At 43.5% G+C, this 19,341-nt stretch overlaps 1 protein-coding gene across 12 annotated transcripts in view; it reads left to right on the top strand.

Annotated features, from left to right (window-relative positions):
- The window catches only part of Arhgef3 (Rho guanine nucleotide exchange factor 3), a 277,400-nt gene extending 262,365 nt beyond the window's left edge, over window positions 1-15,035 (top strand). For 10 of the 12 annotated variants that reach the window (XM_034498310.2, XM_076931301.1, XM_076931302.1 and 7 more), the window contains 4 exons: window positions 3,390-3,647; window positions 8,327-8,497; window positions 11,268-11,454; window positions 12,780-15,035. In XM_034498310.2, coding sequence (XP_034354201.1) covers window positions 3,390-3,647; window positions 8,327-8,497; window positions 11,268-11,454; window positions 12,780-13,129 — 966 coding nt within the window. In that variant the 3' untranslated portion in view covers window positions 13,130-15,035. The remainder of the gene's footprint in view (window positions 1-3,389; window positions 3,648-8,326; window positions 8,498-11,267; window positions 11,455-12,779) is intronic. The other 2 variants (XM_076931307.1, XM_076931306.1) reach the window with 1 other exon arrangement.
- Window positions 15,036-19,341: the final 4,306 nt, after the last annotated feature.

The raw sequence follows: 19,341 nt of genomic DNA on the forward strand, positions 1-19,341 counted from the left end.
GTATTTTATATGCCTTGTCTCATTAAAGGGGAAAAGGCCTTCATTATACACATTTTATTAGTGGAGAAACTGAGGCACAGAACAGTCACCCACAAACACCTAAGTTTGTTTTTGAATCCGATGCTGGATTCCCAGAGTCTGGGTTTTTGTTTTGTTTTTGTTTTTGTTTTTGTTTTTTTTCCTTAAACTCTGAGCTTTTACCTCAGTTTAAAAGAGTATGCATGTATATTTGGGAATCTGTGTACATTTTGAGTCATGCCCAGGAAATGAGCACCCTGTCAGGTGTGAACAAAGGACCGGAGCTTAAGTTGGTTGCCATGGTAGCAAGTGGCAAGATCAGAGAAAGTAATGGTCGGTTGGACAGTGTGGCCAGAGTTCCTTCATAGTTCATAAACATGGGTCATTTCCAGGTCTTTAAAGAGGCGAGGAAGTGGAAATGAAATTAAGAGAGCCTGAGGTGATTTTTGAACTGATTCTGAAAATCTAAATTACAAGCATCACTGGGGGTGGGGGAAGGGTACCAATTATCATTACTTCAAACTATAAGGTTGAACAGAGGGTTTCTGCAGCTGTTTCTAACACAACCCAAAAGGTTGTTGCTGCTGCTGCTGGTGGTGGGGGTGGTGTGTATGTGTGTGTGTGTGTGTGTGTGTGTGTGTGTGCTTGTTTGCTCAAGTGGAAGGAAGACACTTCTAAGAAGCAACTCAGTAATAAATCTTTTAAATACTACTTCTCTGGCAACTTTTTCTACTCCATGTTAAGGAGATCATTTCAACAGAAAGCATAAAAACAGTGGCAGAATGTTTAAACTCTTCAAATGCTGCCACTCGTATTTCTGTTGACTTTGTTCCTTTGGGCTCTTGCTGTTGTTTTTACATGCATTTGTGTGTTCGTGCATGCATGTGGGCATTGAAGAGGACACTTGTGGGAGCCTGTTCTCTTGCGTGTGGAGCTCACATGTTAACTCATGAGAGTTGGTTCCTTTTCACCATCTAGGTCCGGGAGATCAAACTTGGGCTTGGCAGTCAAGTACCCTTTCTGCCCCCTTTTTTGTTTGTCTTTTGAGACAGGATGAGATTGTGTAGTCCAGGCTGATTTTGACCTCTCATTAGTTCCTGCCTCAGCTCCCTGGGGGCTAGCTAAGATTAAAGGTGTGAGGCACCATGCCAGCATTTTGTTTGTTTTGTGTTTTTATTTACTTAATTGTTCTTTTTATTTTTATGCGGTTTTGATCCTGCTATTCTCTTCGTGAGCATTTATCCCAAACCGCTAACTATTCTCTACTCCTATCATCTATTAACCTTCATTGGTTCATCCAGAATACAGACTTTGTTGTTTAATGGTACAATGTAAAATCCTGAGGGTGCAGAAACAGAAGGGACCTTTGTCACTGTCTCCCATCGAATGCTACAGAGAGAGTGTTGTGGTGAGCGCGGTGTCTTCGTTGGCTTCCACTGGCTGCACATTACTGCCATGGGCATGCAGCCCGGCCACTGGCTGCATGTTAGTGCCGTGGGCAGCTTTGCACTAGCATGTCAGGCGAAGGTGCTGTTAAGAGGGAGGGGTAGCAGAAGGGGATGTGATGCCCTGTGCTCCAGTCTCTGATGTGGTATTTACACAATGTGACTGATGGGCAGGTCAGGGAAATTATCATTTTACTGGAATGAAGACAGTGTAGTTACAGCATTCCAGTCTTTAAGCTGGAACTATTCTTGCATGATAGTGTGATGTGATCCTGAAGGTAGTACCAAAACCCTTTCCAGGCCTGTCATATAGAAGATTTTTAATAAATAATTCCTACAACTTTTTTTTTTTTTTTTTTTTGGTTTTTCGAAACAGGGTTTCTCTGTATAGCCTTGGCTGTCCTGGAACTCACTCAGTAGACCAGGCTGGCCTCGAACTCAGAAATCCTCCTGCCTCTGCCTCCCAAGTGCTGGGATTAAAGGCGTGCACCACATCCACCCGGCCAACTATTTTTTTTTTAAATCATACTATTGCTTGAATTTCTTGAGGCCCCTGACTTGGCATCATTTGATTTTAAACAAATGTCGAAATGTCTGTACTGAGCCATGCGAAGCCTAGCTTGTGAGTTTGACCCTTGCTTTCTGTGTATGTCACCAATCTTAAAGATAAGTCTCTTTAAGATAATCTTAAAATAAATCCTGCTTTACAAAATAAAAGGAGGTAGGCTGGAGATGTGGCTCAGCTGTTAAGTGTGCTTGTTGCTCTTCTAGAGAGGAGTCACAGTTCAGTCTCCAGAACTCCCTAGGATAGCTCACAACTGCATGTAACTGCCCCAGATCTAGGGGTTCTGACACCCTCTTCTGGCATCCATGGGTACCTACAAACATGTGATCCACAGAGAGACAAGCAAACCCGTGCACATACACGAAAACAAACAAACAAAAATCTTAAAATTAAATCAATTTTTAAAAATTAAAAGGGGTCTGAGGAGACAGGTCAGTAGGCAAACTGCTTGAGTGTCAGTATGAGGATATGGGCGTGAATTCCCAGAATGTGTGTAAAGCCAGGCACAGTCTCATGTGTCCATAATCCCAGTGCTTCACAGTGAGATGAGCGGCAGAGATATGATCTCCAGAAGCTTGCAGACCAGGGAGCCTGGAGCTTTCAGAACAGCAGCAATCAACAAAGAGACCCTGTCTAAGATGAGGACTAATACCTAGGGCTGCCCTCTGGTTTCCACGTGTGCTGAGCACACATATCCCCACCCCCAACATCATTATCTACACATGGAGACACATATAGCTCACACAAAATTTAAAAACAAGGTGCATGGCATCTGGGGAATTGCAGCCAAGGTTGTCTCTTGTCCTCCAAACACCCATGAACACACACACACACACACACACACACACACAAAACCACACACACAAAATAAAATAAATGGGTAGTTTCTGCCTTACTGAGTATCTGGAAAGGGTTAGGAAAATTCTGAGACTGGCCTGTAGCTCAGAGGTAGAACATCAAGTATGCATGAGGCCTTGGGTTCAGTCCCCAGCACTAACATGAGTATGGGTGCACGCACGCACACACACACACACACACACACACACACACACACACACACACACATACACCCTGTTCTGTATGCATCTGCAATACTGATTCTTTCGTTTCCAGTTTAAATTGCCAGAAAAAGCTAACACGTTTTGATAGGGATCTCTAAAAAGTGAATGTACGACTAATGAATTGTGTCTTGTCTGTCATTTTGAAGACCCTACTAGTTTGTTTCTTCCACCTTTACAAATAAAAGAACAGTGGCTGGGTCTGGAGACCAGTTTGATGTCTGTTCATTCCTGAGGGATGCCGACCTGGCCCTCATAGCAGCGACACTGACACCCAGCCTTCTCTTTATGTTTCCTTCCCAGCTGCCTTGTCTCAGCTCCTATGACAGCTACTGCAGCAATCAAGTTGCTGCCAAAGCCCTGCTGGACCACAAAAAGCAGGACCACAGAGTGCAGGATTTCCTCCAGCGCTGCTTAGAATCACCCTTCAGCCGCAAACTTGATCTCTGGAATTTCCTTGATATTCCCCGGAGCCGGTTAGTGAAGTATCCTTTGCTCCTTCGAGAAATCCTGAGGCATACGCCAAATGATAATCCAGACCAGCAGCACCTGGAGGAAGCTGTGAGTTCGCCTGTTTCTTTCCCTCTTCTTGTGTCGATCTCCGTAATGGCTAGGGTCAGGTCATCAGGTACCTTAAACACAGGGCCCAGCAGTCTTGGGTTTCAGGCCTGGTCTATCATAGATTTCTAACCCATAAAACAAACCAGTTACATAAAGTAGCTTAAGATCTGTTTGGTTGTGTGTTGGTGTGCCTGTTTGTTTGTTTACCTGTTTGTTTTTGTTTGTATATCTAACATAGGCCCAGGCTAGTATAAAACTAGTGATTTAGGCTAGCTTCAAACATGTGGCCATTCTCAACCCTCCAGTTCCAGCCTCTCAGATGCTAGGATTATGGGTATGTGCCACTATACCCAGCTCAGGTTTTACGCCATTCTAATCTGGTATTAGCATTGCTAACTGAGAGAACTAAGATCTTTGTGGAGATTTTAAATGGAAAATTTGTCTTTAGTAAGAAAATGGGAATTGGCTTCTAGTCAGCCTGAAGCTCATTGTGAAAGGGCATCTGTTTAAGATCTTCTCCCATCTGTCCCCAAATGCAGTAGGCACCCGGTCAAACCTCCAACTCGCTACTGCACCCTCATTCAGCAAACATTTATTGAGCATGGGCTTTGTGAGTGCCAGTAACCTCAGCACTTGAGAGGCAGGGGAATCCCAAGTTTGAAGACATTCTGTGCTACACAGCAAGTTAAAAACCAGCTTTTCACAGGACTACAGGATCAATGTACAGGGCTTACTACACCCCCACCTCCTTGATCTGCTTTTTACAACTTCACACCTGGCAATCCTGTCCCTGGCTCCCCCTTCCCTTAGCCTCATGACCAGTTGTTCTCAACCCTCCTAATGCTGTGACTCTTAATCCTCGTCCATGTCGTGGTGACTCCCCAACCATAAAATTATTTTTGCTGCTACTGAGTGACTGTAATTTTGGTACTGTTGTGAACTGTAATGTAAATATCTGATATTCAGAATATCTGATATTCAACTCCTGTGAAAGGATCGTTTAACTCCCAAAGGGGTCAAGACCACGGGTTGAGAACCACTGCTCTAGACCATCTTGGTCCTCTATTCAGCAGAGAATAACGTGTTCCAGATTGTAACATGCCATATCTTGTAAATGATAGAGCTGGGATCTAAACCCTGAATCTAACTATTTAGAAAGCTTGAATTAATTATATAACATGGAAATTTTCTGTAGTTGATTTGAACCCAAGTCTAAAGAAGATCTGAATCCTGTCTCAAAGACAAACAAAACAAAACCAAAAAACCCAACAACAGAAAGAAGGCTAGTAAGATGACCATATTAGCCTAATGGATTCTCAGAACATACTTTGGAAGAAGAGATCCAACTCCTGAAAGTTGGGTAAAAAAAAGTCTCCACTTGGGTACCATGGTGCATGTGCACACACACACACACACACACACATTTTTAAAGAAAAGACAGAAGGTGGTAGAAGGATGATGAAGACTTCAAGAGACCACCTCAAAAGGCTGATTTCTGATCTGGCATAATCATAGGACCATTTATGTAGGTGATTTGGGAATCAGAAGCCTGAAGCTGCTGGATAATCAATTGCCTGTCATCTCCCAGAAAAGAACTTAATTGTTATCGATAGTGATAATAAAAATAATAATCAATAATATTTCCCAAGTACTCAGTAATTGACTTTACATAGTTGCCGTCCGGGTTACTGTATCTCACTTAGCACTGATTACAGCCTGTGAAATTGCTCCTGTATCTGATGCTTTACAGTTCTGTTCAGTGAAGTGGGAAGCTAGCCATATCTCTGAGCCCCTCTTGCTGTGGGAATGTGTAGTCTGCAGGAATACAAGCAGCAGGGAGCCCTGGACGCTCTAAATAATGGTTTGTGTAGATCCCATGAGCCTATGCTCAGATTTACTATGAAGATTTCTCCTTTTGGAAAACCTACCATTTAAAGCATCTGTCCTCTTTTTCATGTGAGCTGGTTTGAATTTAAAAAACAAATAGATAGGAATGATTGTTTGTAACTTGAGGGAATGTGCCAGATTCCCATTTCCTTGTGCTTAAAGTGTGAAGCTTTCAAAAGTTGAGCCTGTGCCTGATTATCAGGGCAGGTCTGGGCATGAAGCATGGTAAACTTGCATTTGCAAATGTCTACAAAGCAAGTCTTCTGTATGTCCATTTACACAGTTGAATGCGTATTTTCCTCTCTCCTTTCCATAACCCGTGTGGCATGCCCCAGATGAAATGTCTGTAACCCTGTACTGTTGGGCATGTTACAGATGTGTTCAATAAACACAAAAATCCATAGTACCAGTGCAACTTGGCCACACATTCCTGAATAAATTCCGCATCTATGCAAAGTGGGAGAAAAGACTATTGACTCTTCTATACCAAGGGAGTTGGTTCCATTCACCCTGTGACTAGATCTAAAGATAGGGCTTGCTTTTTTGTTTTAATACAAGTATAAACTACATCCTCATTACGCCATTTTCTTAATGGTGTTTTGAAGAGGTAATGAGACTTACCCCAAGAAGAACATTTTTTTAATTGATTTATTTTTATTGATTTATTGAGACAGGGTCTCATGTGACAGAATCTAGTTTTCATCTTCTGACCCTCCTGCCTTTGCCTCCCAAGTACTAGGATTAAAGACATACACTACCAAAGAGAATTTCTTAAAATAGAATGCTGACTATCCACTTACTTAATGATTTCAAAGTCTAAGGGTTGTCCCAGCCAGAGAAGGCTCCTGCCCACCATTCTCCCTGCATAAAACAGCCTTGCTTTTGATGCAGCTGTAGTGAGCACTGCTATGCTGGGTTCATGTGAGGAGCTGGTGAGTAGATGACATTGTCCCTCAAGGGACTAGACAGACAGGGTGGATTCCAGGGTGTGTTGGCTCCATACTGCTGTATTATTTTTCATTGTCTCCCTTTTCCAGAAAGTTCTTACCTTCAGTTGAACCCTAGCAAGACATACAATAACACATTTAAATTCAATGCACAGCTGCTCTGCAGTCTATTTTATGTAATTAGAACTCCTAAATCATGCAGGATAAACACACCCTCAAGACTCAGTGTAAAAAGATCAGAGCCTCAGGGTGCTGGGTAGATACAAATACAAAGCCCTGTGTTTGGTGGGTTGGAACAGATTCTGAGTGTGGAGTAATAATGTTGATTGTTTGCATTGTTTTGCCTGTCGATATTTTTTCACATACCGGAGAAAGAAACTGTGTGTGAAAGTAGTCAGAGCGGCCACTGTGGCATTTGTGTTTCTAACTCTTCCCATGACATGCCAGCTGTTTGGTTCCCAAGTCAAATTAGGAAGTGAGCACTCTGTATCTGCCCTCAACCTGCAACTCAGTTAAGTTGCCCATACTAGTTTCTAACTAAGGTGAGTGAAGCCATACTCCTGCCTCGGCCTCCCCAGCAGCTCTGTGTCCCACTTTGACTTCAGAAAATAGTGAGCTAGACCAAAACCTTTCTGGGTTTCCTGGGCACTCACAGGAAACTGTGGAAACCAGCTCAAGGGTGGATTAGTTCTCCTGTTTAGCTGCAACTAATAAATAGTTCACTGGTAAGAAGCCATGGCCATTACTGGTAAGGTCTTTTAAGAGGGGATGTATAGAGTCCACTGTCTGCTGAAAACAGAAAGGTAAAGGAGTTAACACTAAACAGCTATTCAGAGGTCTCTTTGTTGTTCAGAATCCATTTGTTTTGGTTTGCACTTGGTGGAGAGCATTTGCTTGGTATTCATTTCTTGAAGCAGGGTCTCATTTGTGGACTGTCCTAGGTACTTGCCCTGTAACTCAGGGTGGCCTCAAATGTTCTTATTGTCCTCCTGCCTCAGCATCTCAAGTGTTAGAATTATAGGCATGCGCCACTGTGCTAAAATTGTAAGCATCCAAGACTACCTTGTTTCTCTCCTGCTCAGATAAGATTATGTATTGTCTTTAGATTTGTTTATGTCTTGTTAGGGTTTATGTTGCTGTGATAAAACACCATGACAAAAAACAACTTGTAGAGGAAAGGGTTTATTTTACCTTATACTGAATTCATCCATAACGGAGAAAAGGCAGGAACTGAAGCAGAAGCCATGGAAGGCAACTAATTACTGGCTTGCTCCCCATGGCTTGCTCAGACTGCTTTCTTACACAACTCAAGACCACCTGTCCAGAGGTGGCACCACCCACAAAGGCTGAGCCTCTCACATCAATCAGTAAACAAGAAAATGTCCCATAGGCTTGACTACTGGCCAATCTGGCAAGGGCATTTCTCCATTGAAGTTGCCTCTTCCCAAATTACTGTAGCTTGTGTCAAGGTAACAAAACACTAGCATAGTATATGGTGTAAGTATATATGTGTATGTGCATAAATTTTATAAATAAGTAGGATAACAGGATAGTAAACTTAGCTAGTTAGTGTGGTGCTTAGTAAGTAAGTGGATCTCTGCGAGTTCAAAGCCAGTCTGGTCTACATAGTGAGTTCCAGGACAGCCAGGGCTACATAGTGTGAGACTCTGCCTTGGGGGGAAAAAGTATATTAAAAGCTTTGGGGTTTTTTGCAGTGGCCACATGGATCTCAGCTCTTGGCATTAGATACAGTAGTGTCTGTAGCCTCGAGGCTGGCTCCAAGCCTCTGGTTGTGGGTGGTTGGCTTACTTTCCCCATTTTTATTATTCTTATTTGTTTCCATAGATAAACATCATTCAGGGAATTGTGGCAGAAATCAACACCAAGACTGGGGAATCAGAATGCCGTTATTACAAAGAGCGGCTTCTGTACTTGGAAGAAGGTCAGAAAGATTCCTTGATTGACAGCTCAAGGGTCCTGTGTTGTCATGGAGAGCTGAAAAATAACCGGGGTGTGGTAAGTAGTTACTCTCCTCAGGGACTTCCCCTGGTACCTCCCTATTTCTATCCCACCCTCAGCCTGCCTTCCTTTCTTCCTTTCTTCCTTCCTTTCTTTCTTTCTTTCTCTTTCTTTCTTTCTTTCTTTCTTTCTTTCTTTCTTCTTTTCTCTCTCTCTCTCTCTCTCTCTCTCTCTCTCTCTCCATCCATCTACCTATCTATCCATCTATCATCTATCTATCTATCTATCTATCTATCTATCTATCTATCTATCTAGTGTGGTACTAGGGATTTGGCCTACTAGGCAAGCACCCACCACTGAATACATTTCTAGCCTTCTCTTTACTTTTTGAATTTTAAGACAGTCTCAATTAAGTTGCCCCGACTAGCTTCAAACTAGGATGAGTCAAGCCATACTCCTGCCTCAGCCTCCCTGGCAGCTGGGATTATGGGTACATACCACTGTATCCAGCTGTGTCCCACTTTGACTTCAGAAAATAGTGAGCCAGATGTACTGGCACAGATCCATAATCCCAAGTACGTGGGAGGCTGAAGCAAGAAAAAATTTAAGTTCAATGCCTGTCAGAGCTACAGAGAGAGGATGAGACCTGTTGGATCTGTGTAACAGATTTCAGTTCAGCCAGAGCTACATAGTGAAAACCTGCCTCCAAAAAAGTATTTAATTTAGAAGAGATTGAATAAACGTAATAATTTAAGAGACACCCTTTCAACTTATGTGAGCAGTCTGGGAACATCCCTTATTGTTAGAAAGTATCTTGAATAGCTTGTTACCAGAGCTACTGTCGATTCAGCCATACCATTTGTAATGGGGCCAACTAGAACTGCTAAAGCTACTACATGGACCTGCATCTGAACATTCCTGACTGCCGGAAGGTTGTTTTCTGCTCCTTACTGATTTCCAGAAAGCAATAGGGGATTTACATGATATGACACTCAGTTCCTTGAAAGTTCTTTCTAGGAAGTCAGAGAATCAGGAAGAAGCATTGCTCCCTGGAGGTGGCCTGTTCCCTTCTCATACAGCAGCTAAGGCTGGAGGCCTCTCTGATCAGACTTGCCTATGGCAGAAGTGTGAGCTCCTCGGGCAGTGGAGGTTGGAGCATAAAGACAGCAGATGGGGTGGGGTGGGGGGTGTCGGGGTTGGCTCTGGCTGGAGTTGTGAAGGTTATTAGGAACAAAATCTTGTTTCAGGAAAAAGAGTGTAGCGGTGACAGCAAAAGGGAGCTGAGGGCAGCCAGAGATCTCAGTGAAGACTTAGAAATGAAGGACATTTGTAAGACACTGCTCAGAAAAATCCCAGCTCAGCTGCCTGCCTCAGCTAGAAGATGGAGGGGTGTAGAAACAAAAGCCCCTGGTTATTTTAAGTTCTGAACACAATAGCCCAGCCCTCTCCCTCCCTGCCCCTAAAGGAGTATTTTTAATACATTTCTACCACCACTATACCCTGGTGAGGAAAGCCTTTAACTTGGTTATTTTGTGCTTTACTATTTTATGATCTTTGAGTATTCTTTTTATTTTCTTAACTATTTTGAAATGAGAGTTTTCCCCAGGCTAGACTCAAACTCACTGTATAACCCAGGCTAGGCTTGAATCTGCAATATCTTACCTCTGCTTCCAACTGATAGGAAGATATGCCTTCTCACCACCCAAGGTCCTGGAAAGAGAGAGAGTTGTTTGTGTCCTCAGTCTGTGGCGTGCGTATGGTAGGAGACCTACAGATTTCTGTTCCCTCACATAGCAAACTATGGATAATGCAGAATGTGCTTCCTCTGCTCAAACCAAGCTTCTCATCTTGAGTTTTTACTCCTCCCCATTAGTGGCCTCTTTTGAGTGTCCTGGATTGGCATTCCTACATGTTTCTAACAAAAAGTCAGAGGCCAGCATCAGAGCTTCAATCATTCCACCTTAACTCCTGAACACTTCCAAAGAGCTTGTGGTTGAACACCAGAGATGCACCCCAGCTCCACACAGGCAGCTTGTTCTCACTGTGTTCTTTGAGACATGAGAGACATATATATATATATATTCTGTCAAAGCTCTACACTGTCAGCTTGCTTGTATGATGTGGTTTGAAACATGCCTTTTAGGATTCTCTCTTTGTCTATAACACATGTCAGTGATACACCCTGGAAGCACACTCTCCAGAGAGCCCAGGTGCTGCTGAGCTTACTGAGAAGGATGTACGTGGTGGGCATCTTCCTCAGGCTCCAACAGTGTGCCCAGGTTTCTCTCGGGCAAGCAGGGTCCCAGTCAGAGTTGCTGGCTAAAGTTGATGATCAGCCCAGTGGTTGAAGAAACACACATTTTTATGGGTTTGGGAAGCCAGAGTTATTATTAGGCTTTGATATACACTCTCGTCCTTGTAGACTATCATTAACTTGATCTCTTAGAATTGTATTGATGCCAGGAAAGTCATAATTCCTTTCACCATCCTGTTCATTCTGGTCTCTTAGTTTCTCTTGGTTGAGCTGGAGGCTGTGTGTGTATAAACAGGCTGTGAACTGTAATCTAAGTAGGGTTCTGGCTAAGTTAACTGTAGAAAGGCTTTCTCCAGTGGGCCCCTAAGGAGGAACCAAACTTAAGGCAGTAGATAAGTAGTATCTGGAAATGTTTCAGATCTTCCTAACTTCTGTCTTCCTAGAAACAGATCTGAACATGCGCTCACAACCCATTATGAACCTAGTTCCTAGAGACCTCCTACTGCAGAGGCCCACAGACTCACCACTTAGTAGTGGTTGCTCAGGACAATCCTGCGGGCTCTTTTCTTCTAGAAACTCCATGTTTTCCTGTTCCAAGAAGTGCTGGTGATCACCCGAGCTGTCACTCACAACGAGCAACTCTGCTACCAGTTGTACCGGCAGCCTATCCCTGTGAAGGACCTCACGCTGGAAGACCTGCAGGATGGAGAAGTTCGGTTGGGTGGCTCTCTGCGTGGGGCCTTCAGCAACAACGAGAGAAGTACGTGTGGGTAGCGAGCGGACTGCAGTGACACACTGAACGATTTGATCGTAGAAATGTGGAAGGAGTGGCAAACTGTCCCAATGTTGACACTTTACCTAAGTGATGAACAGTCAAGTTCAACCTCTGAGCCTTCAGTTTCCCACTTGTCTGCTTTCCTTTTGAGATTGCTTTGGGCATTAAGTAGCAGACTGTACATGAGCCCAGCCGTGTGCAGCTGCATGCAGCTGGTGCACTGTTTGCTCTCTGTCTCTGTCTCCTACTGCTACATCAAAGTATGCTTAATGCCATACAGCCTCTGTGTGGGCACTAGTTGCACAGTGTAAGGTTTTGTAGTTGTTCTGATGTAGCTGCTGAAGAGAGTTAAGAATCAAGTAGAGCCCAGCCGCCACAGCTCAACATGGGATTGTGAGTTTGAGGCCAACCTAGGCTACATAGCGAAAGCCTACCTCAGAAGAAAATAAAAGTTAAGTGAACTGTGAACTGGGTGCATGTGCACCTGCAGCACTACTCATTGGGCATCTCTACCCCAAGACTTAATAAAGGAAATAACAAGAAGCCCTGATAGCTTTCTCTGTTTGGCAACCTTATGTAGTGAGCACTGTTTTGGGTACTAATGATAAGCCTAGACTTTACAGTTCTTGTTTTCTATGGAGTGTATAGTATACGCTAGACAAATATTCCTAATGCTGGTTAGAAAACCTGAAACTTAATCTGGGCACTTGGGAGGCAGAGGCAGGTGGATCTCTGGGAGTCTGAGATTGCTTTATATAGTGAGTTCACAGCCAGCCACAGCTACATAGTGAGATCCTGTCTCTAAATAACAACAACAATACTAATAACCATAAAGGAATAGACTGAGATTGACAGGCTTCTTTTTTATTTCTAAAATAGGGTCTGTATTTTTATTTAAATACAATCGTATCATTTCTCCCCTTCAGTTTTCTTCTCCATCCCCTCCCATGTTTCTTCCTCCCAGCCACTCCCATATTTCTTCCCCCCTCAGCCCCTCGCATGTTTCTTCCTTCTAATCCCTCCCACATCTCTTCCCTCCGGCCCCTCCCATGTCTGCTCCAAGAGCTTCTAACCTACAGGCAACTGTTGTCAATCCCTTCAGGAAATCTGAGTTAGGTCTGTGTCACTCCAGTCAAATAAGTATGGCATCAGGGTAGAACTGGCTGAGTCCTACATCAGTAAGAGACATTCTGTAATCAGTGTCTGACATGGGCCCAAGGTATGCCCATTACATTGGGGCCACTCTGTTTGGTATTGTTAGCCTTGGCAAATACCTACCCATTGACTCTTCATCTGTTCTTCATTTCTAGTTAAAAACTTCTTCAGAGTCAGTTTCAAAAATGGATCCCAAAGCCAGACCCACTCGCTACAAGCCAACGACACCTTCAACAAACAGCAGTGGCTCAACTGTATCCGTCAGGCCAAAGAAACAGTTCTGTCTGCTGCCGGGCAGGCTGGCTTGCTTGACTCTGAGGGACTGGTCCAGGGTCCCAGCACTGAGAACAGGGAACCACAGGGAGAAACAAAACTTGAGCAGATGGACCAATCGGACAGCGAGTCGGACTGTAGTATGGACACCAGCGAGGTCAGCCTTGAGTGTGAGCGGATGGAACAGACAGATGTTTCCTGTGCAAACAGTAGGCCTGAGGAGAGCGTCTGACAGAAGACTGTGACCCTGCTAGCAGCAGGCCCGTGTCTTACTTGTACAGTGTTCGCATTCCACACATGAACGGTTTGGAGAGGCACTTTGTAATATTTCTGTGCCTGTGTTGGCCTATTTCCCCGTGTCTGCTCCTTGTCCCTAGTACTGTAACTGCCGCCCAGTCTGTTTCAGCTTGCAGCAGCCCTTACCCTGTTGCTGTATCTCACAAGCATCTGGATGAGTGGGTCGGAACTGACCGTGTTACTTTGAATTGTCCTACTTTCAAAACAGAAAGGGTCTCTTAAACTACTGTTCTGCATGGGCTGGGCTGACAAGGCCTTTGTCCCATGCGTCCCTAGTGTTCCTCTAGCTCTGATGTAGTAGCTGAAGTCCTGGCACTGAGGGAGCTTTGTAGAGAACTGAGATGGAATTTGAAGAGAAGGCAGAAAGTCTAATTAACCCTTGGAGTGAACTTGGGTTCTGTGTTATTCAACCAGAAAACATGAAAACATCCCTGAGGGTTTCTGGGGTTTAATTTTGCAAAGGAGAAAGCCTTGTTTTGAAGCCTATGGTTTCATCCAGTGCAAGTTGAATGTAACAATCTATGAAGACCTGAAACAGAGGTGGCTTTAGAGAGGGCCAAGACAAAAGCAGCTGCTGGACAGGCCTGGTGGCACAGGCCTACAATCCCAGCACTTGGGAGCAGAGGCAGGAAGATGTGGAGTTTAAGAACAGCCTTGGCTACATACCAAGTTCTAGTTCAAACTGAGTTCCACAGTAAAAACAAAACAGAGCTAAAAGTACTTGCCAGCTCTGAATATTCAACTGAGTGGGGGATGGCTGTGGGTGGCGTTTGTCACGGCCAGTGACTGGCCATTAGATCTGCCAGGGTTATGCGACCCCATCAGCATTATGTTTCATCCGCCTCAGCCACTCCTCTTTTTCCAGTGGAAGACTGTGACTGCATCCGTGACTCTGTTTACAAACAAGAAAGAAGGACTTGGGGGCGACAAATGTGTCACTGTCACCGAAGCCTTCTGTGGGAACCACAGAAATTGAAGTTACTCTGGAGGGTCTCGGGATTTCCTGCTCTGCTTTCAGGCCCTGGTTCTTGAGCTACAGTTGGACTGCTGGGTAATTCCCCTTGAGGCCAGTTTCATTAGCTCTCATGAACTAGGATCAGCTAGCCAAACTGGAAAGTTCTTTGTTCCAGCCTTGATTTACAGAGCAAGGATGGATTTAAAAAAAAAAAAAAAAAAAAAAAAAACCATGAGAGGGGAAAAAAAAAGTTCATAAACTACACAGAACAGCTTCTTGCAAGTGTAAATACTTAGGGGATTTGTACAAAATTACACCCACACCAGCACTAGTAGTAATGACTCTAAATTATTGCCAAAAAGTTGTTTTTGTTAATTTCTGCATCTATCGAGTTTACAGAAAAGAAAGCAGCAAAATACAAAGTTGTCCCTTTATTGTGTACATGTGTGGTGTGCACTGAAAGAAGCTATGTGACAAAAACAACCAATAGAAAACAAGATATATTACATTATTATTTTTCAAGACATATTATGATCAGTTTTACCCTGTAAAGCATATTTCTGTATTTATAGATTTTAACCATGGTGAATTTTTTTCTATTATAAGTTTATTTAAAACCATTTTGTTTCTCAAGTTGCTGATTTAGCAAATAAACCTGCTCCAGGCAGACACAGTGGAAAGCTGAGACAGGACACTGGAAGACAGAGAAAAGCCTGAATCATTCTCTATAGAGCCACTGGCCATTGTGGCCAGTGAGTTAAGAAAAGGTCTCTGTCAGGGTCAGCCTGTGGGAAGAGAGTGGATGGATGTTTTGATGAAATGAATACTTTTGTATAATGGCCTTAAACTTTTCTGGAAGCATTTCAAATAAATTGCATTAAAAATACCTTTTCCCCCTGTGTACAGTGTGTGCTCAGCCACCGTCAAGTCTCAGGTTGTCTTCTTGAAGGGCAAGAGTTTCTTTCTGAAATTTTACATGTGGTTTCCAAGTACAACTTACCATAGAACACAGGCTGAAATAAGTGGTGTGACTGACCGAGGGAAGCTGTTATAGAACATACATTTCTGTTTTCTCAAGCATCCTGCTCTGATTTATTTTTTTACCATGTATACTTAGTGTACATCATTTATTTGTATATGTATATATTTAGTGTATATGTGAGACATGCACATAAGTGTACAGGTACTACCACACCTGAGTGGAGGTCTGAAGACAACCTGAGTACTTAGTTCTCTCCTTTCACTGTATGAGTTCTGAGAATTTACCCATTTTAGCTATCTTGCCACCCCCTCCCCCATTCACTCACCTTTATCTATGCCCTATAGAAAGCTTAGTGCTAAGTCAGAGTTGTGACAGAAAAAAAGTGTTCATCTCACTGCTGATACAAGTGACTGATGGTGAACTTGAAGCTAACTGGTGTAGTGGTGCACGCCTGTAACTCCAGCCCTTAGGAAGCAGAGCCAGGAGGATCCCCAGAAGTTCAAGGTCGGCTTACTCTGTATAGCAAGTTCCAGCCCAGCTGGGACTACATAGTGTGACCATGTCTGGAAACAACAAGGAAAAGGAAGGGCGTAGGGAAGTTTGATTTTTAAATGATACTGGAATTTTAGTCTGCTTGTTCACTGAAATAGTGTTATTTCTCTGAAAGAATAGGGTTCTTGTTTTGTTTCTAAAAAGGCTGAACAGGTTTAAGCTCTTAGCAACCGTTTCCAACAGCATGTTACTCCAGTAAGGCTAATGGCTAGTTTTGTCTTTATAATATGCTTCTCCCATGTTCTTTAACATACTGTTCACTCCTAGATTCAACACAGCGTTCACATAAATGGTAAGTCCAGCTTTTGTTTTTCTCCAGGGAAAAAATCAAGTTCTTTGTCTGCAGTCCCAGCACTCCAGAAGCTGAAGCAAGAGAATTGCTACAATTTGAAGGCTAGCCTGGGCTAGATAGTACCAGGCTAGTCAGCTACATAGTTAAATAACACACACAAAAATCTAAAAGAAAGAAAAAGAAAGGAGGGAGGGAAGGAAGGAAGGAAGAGAGAGAAAGAAAGAAGAAAGAAAACCCAGTCTGCTTTGTTCTTGGTCATCCTTTGCCCATCCTTCAGATCCATTTTAGATGGTCTCCATTTTTGTTCCCACAGTGGCATTGGCTTGTTAGGGACTGTATCTTTGCTAGAATGTCAGTTGTTTGTGCTGACATTTTGAGAGTTAGTACAAATGGCAGGAGGCTACATGGGTTTCAGTCTGTTCTGAAGATGTTCCAGTACACACAACTAAATGTAATCCCTGTAGTCAAGACACAACGAAAACAACCAGAGTTGGCAATTTTGTGCAAAATTAGAATGTGGTTTCAGTTTCTGGTGTGTGGTCACCAGACTGCTGCCACTGACTGCTTCAGTTTCCATTCCCAGAAGTCTCTAGCTGCTAAGAATGCAAACTTTGTGGTTACAGGAAGCTACAGCCCATCTCGGTGAGCAGCTTGTTCAACTTTACGTCTATCTTCTCTACACGTCCATTTTTTTACTTGATTTCCCCAAAGCCACCTAGTTTTAGAGAATGCAGAATTGGAAGAGGGTTCCCCAAACCCAGAGCTATCTGTTGGATTCTTAAAGTCATCAGGATCAAAAGCCCCACATGAGCAAGTGCACATTGAGAAGAGGTAACTACCCCTCAAGTCTGTGTAGGCAGACTGTTATAAAACATCACAGCCTATTCTAGCATACCTTTTATCTTCAGGAATGTTGGTGGCTCTCCCAGTCAGCAACAGGCCTACCTAGACAGAGTCGGTTTATTAAGGGGTAGCCTAGTTTCCTTTGTTGCTGTGATAAACACAATGACCGAAAATAACTTGGGGAGGAAAGGGTTTATTTCAGCTTACAGTTCCAGGTCACAGTCCCATCACTGAGGGAAAGCCAAGGCAGGAACTGAAACCACAGAGGAATGCTGTTTACTGGCCCACTCACTGACTCATGCTCAGCCAGATTTTTTACAAATCTACCTGCCAAAGGAAATGGTGCTGCCTATAGTGGGCTTGGGGTCCCCCCCCCCATTAATTATCAGTGAACACAATTTACCATAGACATGGCCACAAGGTCAATCTGATCAAAGTTGTTCTTCAACTAAGGTTCCCTCTTCCCATGTGATTCTACATTGTAAAGTTGCTGCACGAGACCCTGTCATACATGGGGCGGGGGGGGGGGGCGTATTTGTAATATAGAAAGTGATGGGGAAGGGGACCCAAAAGGGTAACAGTATGACTATGATCAAAGTACATTATATTCATGTATGAGTACAAGGGAGCTGGGAAGATACTCAGTTGGAAAAGTGCTTGTCTTGCATGGAGACTTGAGTGTGATCCTCAGAATACACTAAACTTGCAAGGTGGAGTGGCATTATCTTATAATTCTAGCACTTGGAAGATGGAGATAGGAAGATCCTTGGAGCCCACCTAATTGGTTAATCAGAGACTGTGTCAGGGAAGGTGAAAACCCTGTCTCATTAAAAAAAAAAAAAGTTGGAACTGAGAATTCTGGGAGACTAAAGCACCTACTTTTGTGAGGTTTGCATTGTTATAACAAAATGCCAAAGAGAAACTATTTTAAAAGAAATCTTTGATTTGGCTCATGGCTTTAAGTCTTGGTCATTTACCCCACTTTCTTTGGTACCTGAGACAAGCTTGGGAGGCCAACACTGTGCAAGTAAACACGAGAGTGGCGCTGCACATCTTGTGGCAGGCAGCAGGAAAAGGGAGACAGAAAGAGCCAAGGGACAAAATACAGCCTTCAAAGGCAGCCACTTCCAGTGAGCTGCTGGTGTCCCCAGGCTCTGTTGGCATAGATAGAACCTAATAGGTAGAGTCTGAATTTGTGATATAAATGCTGAAGGGGAGACTGGGGATGAAGATAAGAGGGTATGAAAATGTCATTACTCTGTGTGATGGTTTGTATATGCTTGGCCTAGGGAGTGAGTGGCACTATTTGGAGGTGTGGCCTTGTTGGAATAGGTGTGTCACTGTGGGTGGAGGGGGGCTTTAAGACCTTTAACCTAGCTGCCTGGAAGCCAGTATTCTGCTAGCAGGTGTAAAACTCTCAGCTACTCTTGCATTGTGCCTGCTTGGATGCTGCCATGTTCCCGCCTTGATGATAATGGACTGAACCTCTGAATCTGTAAGCGAGCCCCAATTAAATGTTGTACTTAGAAGAGTTGCATTGGTCATGGTGTCTGTTCACAGCAGTAAAACCCTAACTAAGACATTCTGTGTGCTAACTTACCTAAATTCTGAATCTAAGTCAGGGGTGGTAGCAGAAGCCCTTGATTGTGAAGCACTTGGGAGGTGGAAGTAGGAGAACCTGGACTACATTTTAAGTCCCAGGTAAACCATAGCTACATAGACCTGTGAGAGGGTGGTGAGGTGGCTCAGTGGTAAAGAGCACTAGCTACTCTTTAGAGAACCCAGACTCTATTTCCAATGCTCACATGGTAGCTAATGAATGTCTAGAACTCCAGTTCTATGGGATCAGATGCTCTTTTCTGGCCTTGTCCAGGCACATACCTGATGCGTAGACATATTCCATAAAACATCCATATGCAGAAAAAAATCTTTTTAATTTTTTAAAAAAAGAACCTGTCTCAAGAAAAACAAAATGTTCATCATTGGAGAGATGGCCCAGCAGCTAAGAGCACTTGCTGAGTTTGCTGTGTGATTATAAGGAGTCAGGCTCAGACCCATGCCATATAATAAGTCAGGAGCTTATAACTCCAGCTCACAGAGATCCAGTATCCCCTCTGGCCTCTGTGCACTCATAGGAGCACATGTGCCTGCACAGATCCACATGGACATATGCATACACATCATTTTGTTTTTCAAATTCTGAATCTATGAACCCATTCATGAGATCAGACCCTTGCCTCATCAAACTTCCCCAACCTCATCTCTGAACACTACTACATTGTAAACCAAACCTTTCACATGAGAGCTCTTGAATCATGCGTAGGATTTAAGCATACCAGCACAGTGTGGAGAGACAACCTTGGAGATGTCCCTCACAGACTCAGAACAGTGACCAGTGCACTGATGTGAACACACTGAACGTTGGAGTCCGTCTATCCAAGAGGATAGGGAAGAACTTATGGTTTGGGGAATCATGTCCCACAAACCAACCTAGGAACAGACCATAGCCCAGAGACCACTGTG

The sequence above is a fragment of the Arvicanthis niloticus genome, chromosome 3 (genome assembly GCF_011762505.2).
Source record: "Arvicanthis niloticus isolate mArvNil1 chromosome 3, mArvNil1.pat.X, whole genome shotgun sequence".
Classification (NCBI taxonomy): Eukaryota; Metazoa; Chordata; class Mammalia; order Rodentia; family Muridae; genus Arvicanthis; species Arvicanthis niloticus.